The 6000-nt window shown below is 38.1% G+C and overlaps 1 protein-coding gene across 1 annotated transcript in view; it reads left to right on the top strand.

Moving 5' to 3' along the window:
* The window catches only part of SLCO5A1 (solute carrier organic anion transporter family member 5A1), a 172160-nt gene that overhangs the window by 87913 nt on the left and 78247 nt on the right, over positions 1 to 6000 (top strand). Inside the window, exon 4 of the mRNA XM_004697747.1 lies at positions 4081 to 4245. Within this exon, the coding sequence (XP_004697804.1) occupies positions 4081 to 4245 (165 nt within the window). The remainder of the gene's footprint in view (positions 1 to 4080; positions 4246 to 6000) is intronic.

Here is a 6000-nt window from a genome sequence, read left to right on the forward strand (position 1 = left end):
AAACTGTCCCTGATTTTAACAAGGCATAAAATTTACACCAGGCACAAAGAAACTAAGGGTAAAAGGGGAGGGGGGGAGGGACAAAAAATAAGATAAAAAGACTGGACAGTCATTGTTATTAAAAAAAGTTGGGGTTCTTATTGATACGTTATAAAACATGAACATGTATGAAAACTGTTGGGGACTCCAAGGCTTCCTTGGAGAGGGGTCAGGAAAGGCCTCTGGAGGTGAGGTAGGGATCGAGGCACAGGGAACAGCAGAGGCAGCATCGTGTGATACGCTGTAGTTGGATGAGGCCACAGGAGAGTATGCATCTGTTGGGACCTATAAGGGTAAGTAAAAAACTATGTATGCTTATTAGAACCTTTTAAAATTGTAGCTTTAAAAAAATTTTATATAAGATATATTCATATTCATGAAAGAAAAATTTGAAAATATAAGAAAATAAAACTCATTTCCAATCTCATTCTCCAATATAAACACTTAAAATTTTTATAATAAAAGTATTCATTTCACATGAACTTAAATATAAAAATAAAATGATGTATTGCTGAACCTCAAATAAATGATTTTTCAACAGAAGAGATGGTATGTTTGAAAATAACGATAGAAGGAATAATGAAAAACAAAAATTAAGATGCATGTTTCCTCAGTACTTAATGGTTAGAATTAATGCAGAGTGTAAATGTAATTTTCTAGGTAATGATACTCAGTCAACTGCTTCATAATAGTAATTGGTCTATTACTATACCAATAGTAATTGGTATAATAGTAAAACAAACTCCACTCTTCATCCCACTCTCAGTTTAAATATTTTAAAAAGTCAAAAGAACAAAACTGGAAATTCCGTGTCTGAACAGACAAACGGTCATGTGAAAACAGTGGGAGCAGGTTACAACAAATGCACACAGAACACACAAATCCATTGCCGTGAGTCAGTCCCAGCCCCCTCTGCTCCTGTAGGACAGGGGGACTTGCCCCATGGGGTTTTTGAGGCTGTAAATCTTTATGGGAGCAGAAATCCTCATCTTTCTCCTGCTGAGACAACACATAGTGGGAACGAAATGTTCTTGCAGTCTGAAAAAACATCAGAAGATAAAGAGGTTTAAAAATTTCTAAAACAAATTAGCACTTCGAAATTAGTAGTCCTAATTATGATCTTAGAGGCACAATCCAGTCTCATGGAAGAAGCTGTCAAGAGATCAAGCAATGAGTTGCCTTGGATAAATCTGCTACACAAAACCTCTATAAAGTGTTGAAAAGCCAGATTGTTAGTTACTTTGGGGACCCAGGTGGGCCTGACCCAACCCGTGGTGTTTTCCCATGCCTCATATGCATGTGCACGCTGAACATCAAATAAGGAAGTCTGAAGAAGAATCGATGACTTTGAATTATAGAGCTGACAACTATTGAAAGCACCATGGAATGCCAAAAGAACTAAAAGTATGTCTTAGAAGTCTAGCCAGAGTGCTCCTTAGAAGCACAAGGGATGCAAGACTTGGTCTTGGCATTTCGCAGAGGTTGTCAGCAGAAGGGCTTCATGTTTGTTAAAGTTGAGGGGTAGCGAAACAAGGAAGACCTCCAACAGAATGGAAGGATAGAGTGGCTGCACTGATGGGCTACAACATGAAATCAACTGTGAGGATGGCAGCACAGGACCGGGCAGTGTTTTGTTCTCCTGTAGGTGCATGGGGTCACTAGGAGTCGAAACCGAGAAGCTGTATGATATGAAGTTAGCCCATAGGATTATTTAAAGTTTTGTTACTTAGATAAATCTGTCAGTGACTGAAAAATATAGAATACGTCTTCAAGTAGGCTGAAAAAATGAAATGTTGTGTATGCCCTTTACCTTTTCTGGATTGCATTTTAATTTTGATGGGCATTTGCAAAAGAACAAGCCATCTGGCAATGACATTGATACTACTATCAAAAATTGCTTGTGCATATAATCCGTTTTAAATTCATCCCCTTTGATTTTGGTGCTATGTATGAATTTTTATTTCTATTTTATGACTGTTTAAGACATTTGCTGATTTTAGTACCTGCTTGACCTTATAACTGAATTTGTAGTGTTTCTTAGCACTAAATCATAAGATGATGATAATCACTATCATTATTTCATCATTTCTCATCATGCTTCTTATAGTATCTTTGATTTTACAATGACACAGCTACAAATAACACCAAGAAAATGATCTAAAATATATTTCTCTGCATAAAAACTAGCTATTTTGTTCCAAAATGTGAATTGAACACAAATCCCCGAGTAATGCAAATGGGTTAGTGTTTGGCTCTTAGCTGGAAGGCTGGTGATTTGAGTCCACAAGTGCCTCAGAAGAAAGTCCTGGTGACGTGCTTCAGAAAACTCAGCCACTGAACACCCCGTGGGGCACATTGCTACTCTAGACACGTGCCGTCTCCTTGAGGTAGTGTCAACCCTGTGGCAACCACTTAGGGCTTTTTGGTTACTAACTTACTTTTATCCACATTGCGTTTTTGAAATTATTTTGAATTTACATAAAAGCTTCATAAATAGCACCTAGAACTGCTCTGTACCCTTCACCCTGATTCCCTTATTGACATTTCTGACCCCATTTGAGAAGTCACAGACGTGATGCTCTTAATCAAACCAAACCAAACAAAAACCCTGTTGCCATTGACTGGAATCTGATGGATAAATTTGTGAGTCCGTGTATAACAGAGTAGATTGCACCACATGGTTTTCGATATTGCAGTCTTAAAGGAAGCAGGTTTCCAGGACTTGCTTCCGGGGCCCTGCTGCATAAGAACAGACTCGACTTTTAGGTTAATAATTGAGTACAAACGGTACTGCCTAAAGCCCAAACTGCCATTAAATCAATTCTGACTCATGGTGACCCTGTACTGTATAGGGTTTTTTGAGAGCATACATTTTTATGGGGGCAGACAACTTCATCTTTATCCCAAGGAACAGCTGGTGGGGGTTGAACCACCAACCTTGTGGCTAGCAGCCAAACTACTACCCCACAGGGCCACTAGAGCTCCTTTCCCCTGCTGGGAGAGACAGAAGGACATGGATACTCAGTGCAACTTGCAACGCTGGGTAGATCGTGGACCCATAAAGGGTATTCTTGGCAAACTTTGAATGGGCCCCGTGTTATATGTCGTATCATGGGATCCATTTGCGTTTTTGCATTGGATATGTGGATGATAGCCATGCGGGTGTACAGCTACCAAGATCAGGTTTTTCTAAATTTTTGCTTTTACAGTGCTGCACTGGAAAGGCACTCAGGTCTTGCAGCACCTAGGGGAGGCTCGGTGAAATCGTTGCCTAGAATCAAGGATGAGACCTTCTACCTCCATCCCAAATGCTCGTAATTCTGCCTTTCTAGAGACAGCCTAATGGGTGCTGATCTGGGCTCCACCTCTGTGGCTCTCTTTCCCCCATGGGCATCTCTTCTTTTTGTCTCCCACCCATCCAGCCCAAATTACCCGAGGAGGATCTGGCCTGACTGGTCTGTCCCTTATGCTCAGAAAACCACGATTCGTTAACATTTCCTAATGAGCCTCAAAAATCAAGTGCCCAACATCTTGTAGCACTTGCTCAGCTGTGAGCATCCTCAATGCTGGATGGGGCAACATAGGAACTCTGAAGTTCGTTTTCCCTCAGAAAGTGGTAGTTGGGTGAAGTGGAAACTATAAGGTAATAAAATGTGTCATGTACTATACTGACTTTATACACAGAGTAAACTTTGAGGGTTTAACATAGAATAACAGTTTTAATCAATGACAAAATGCAACTGTTCACTTGAAACAGTTTTACAACAAGTCTTGCTTCTGCATAATAGTTGTGTATAGGTACCTTTTTAGATGCTTTCGTTTCCTTATCTTAGTTGAAAATGAAAACCCCAAATCTATTGAATAAAGGAAATGATTAAATTCTAATCAGTCATCAGGCTTTTTTTTTCCTTTCTGTTTTTGTTCGCTTGTTGCAAATATTGCTGAATGGCTATTTCCAGTTCATTTCAAAAGCAATTCAATTTTTCTTTATTTTCCATCCATTGTTTATAACATTCATTTGTCATTTTTGTCATTTTGTAGACCTACCAAGAGCAGCTGTCAGGATCTTAAGCAACATGACATTCCTTTTTGTGAGTCTGTCATACACAGCCGAGAGTGCCATTGTAACTGCTTTCATTACCTTCATTCCCAAGTTCATCGAGTCACAGTTTGGTATCCCTGCTTCCAATGCCAGCATCTACACTGGTAAGGCACTGCCGTAGAACTGCTTGAAAACGTGACCATTTTTAACTACTAAACTATGATGCAATGAGTGAGGAGAAAGTTAAATCTAACATCAAGGTGTTAAATAAGTACATGAACAGTTACCTTTCAACCAAAATTTTTGCAAGAGTATGTCCTTAAATGTTTTCACTTTAATTCATATCTTTGTACTATGTGAGATTTTTACCAATTGTATTTTGGAGTGAGGGAAACGTTATCTATTTAGCTTTTTTATGGTTCTTTGCTTTTAAAAAAGGTGCAAGTAATGTCATTCACATTTAAGTCTGAATAGATCTTTTCATGGGTTGGTATTAAAAGGTTTTAAGTGGTTTTTGTAAAAGAAATATGAAATATAGATCTGCCCATGGTACAAGGATTTCCTCTTGATGATTATGAATAATTTAATGGAGTCTGTGGAGCTACTTGAAGCTAAAAAGAGAATGTATCACTTTTGTTTTAAAATATTTTTTTTAATGTTGGGGAAGCTTATTTTTGTGGGAATTTTGATACATGTAACCATATTACACATAGAATGCAAGTCTTTTTATAGACAATTGGTCCCTCACAAATGCAGGCACATTAATTCTTATATATTGTAGGCATGCTCAGTGTATTATTTCATATACTATTCTAGGAAATTCCTTAGTGGTTTCAAACATGATTGAATGTTTATATCTTCCTAAAGGCTTAAGCTATTAATGTTTTAGGGGAGGTTTATAATTTTTCAGAGGACTAAGTCTCCTGCCTTCTCCTCCAATTCCTCATTCAGACTCATAAATCTTGAATTATCTGACAATTAACAGGAACAATGGTATCATTGGTAGAAAGAGAAGTAATTGTGACATATTAAGGTAATAACTTTGCTCCCTATTTTATTTTTCACATAAAAAGACACACAGTTGGGTTGTGAGTTCATAGCAAATATTTTTATAAAAAGGATAAAGATTGTGGGCCGTTTTAAGCATAACTTAAATATATGCGTTTCCCTAAGTTGGTTTCAACAATATCTGTTTTTCTTCATTAAGGTAAAAGTTCCAGGTTATTGTACAGTTGGACTGTCTAATTTAACTCCTACCCTAACACTCTGTTGAGCAGCAATTCTCCAATTGGGAAAACAAGGGTTGTCTTGTGACTGGATGCTAGGTAGCTCTTAAAGGTAGCATAGTCCCAAGTATTTCCTAATGTTTCAATAGTAAATGGTGTTACTGAAAATAAAGTTCATAGTCAAATAAACTTAGGACTTGTCGAGTTAAAGACTTTGAATGCCTGTTTAGTATGATAATGTGCATTTTGAAATGCTATATAGATTCAGAATATAGTATTTCCTAGACTTGTTAGACCACAAACTTGATTTTTATTTTATGATTAGGGTCTCTCTTGCGACTAGAATGCCCCCTAGTCCATTGTGTGCTGTTGTTCCAATCAGTCTAGTGAGCAGAACTGCTTAGATCCCCCTGTTTCTTTCCTCTGGACCCTTTTGACCCTCTGGGATACTTGACCCCTAGAACAGTACTCTCCTAGCACGAAATTGAATGCATATTGAATGGATTTTGACCAAAGGTATCTCTTAGTTACTAGTAAAGGCAGAGGCTAGGTGAATAACTCTTTTGGGAAAACCTAGTATAGGCATCACTTGAACCTGAGATGTTTGGCTGCAAATAGCCACAGTATAGTTCACTTGGTGGTGGTGGCGGCAGCGTGTGTGTGTGTGTGTGTGTGTGTGTGTGTGTGTGTGTG

This window comes from Echinops telfairi, unplaced genomic scaffold, assembly GCF_000313985.2.
Source record: "Echinops telfairi isolate 266 unplaced genomic scaffold, ASM31398v2 ScPeMD7_1;HRSCAF=3_0, whole genome shotgun sequence".
In the NCBI taxonomy this organism is placed as follows: domain Eukaryota; kingdom Metazoa; phylum Chordata; class Mammalia; order Afrosoricida; family Tenrecidae; genus Echinops; species Echinops telfairi.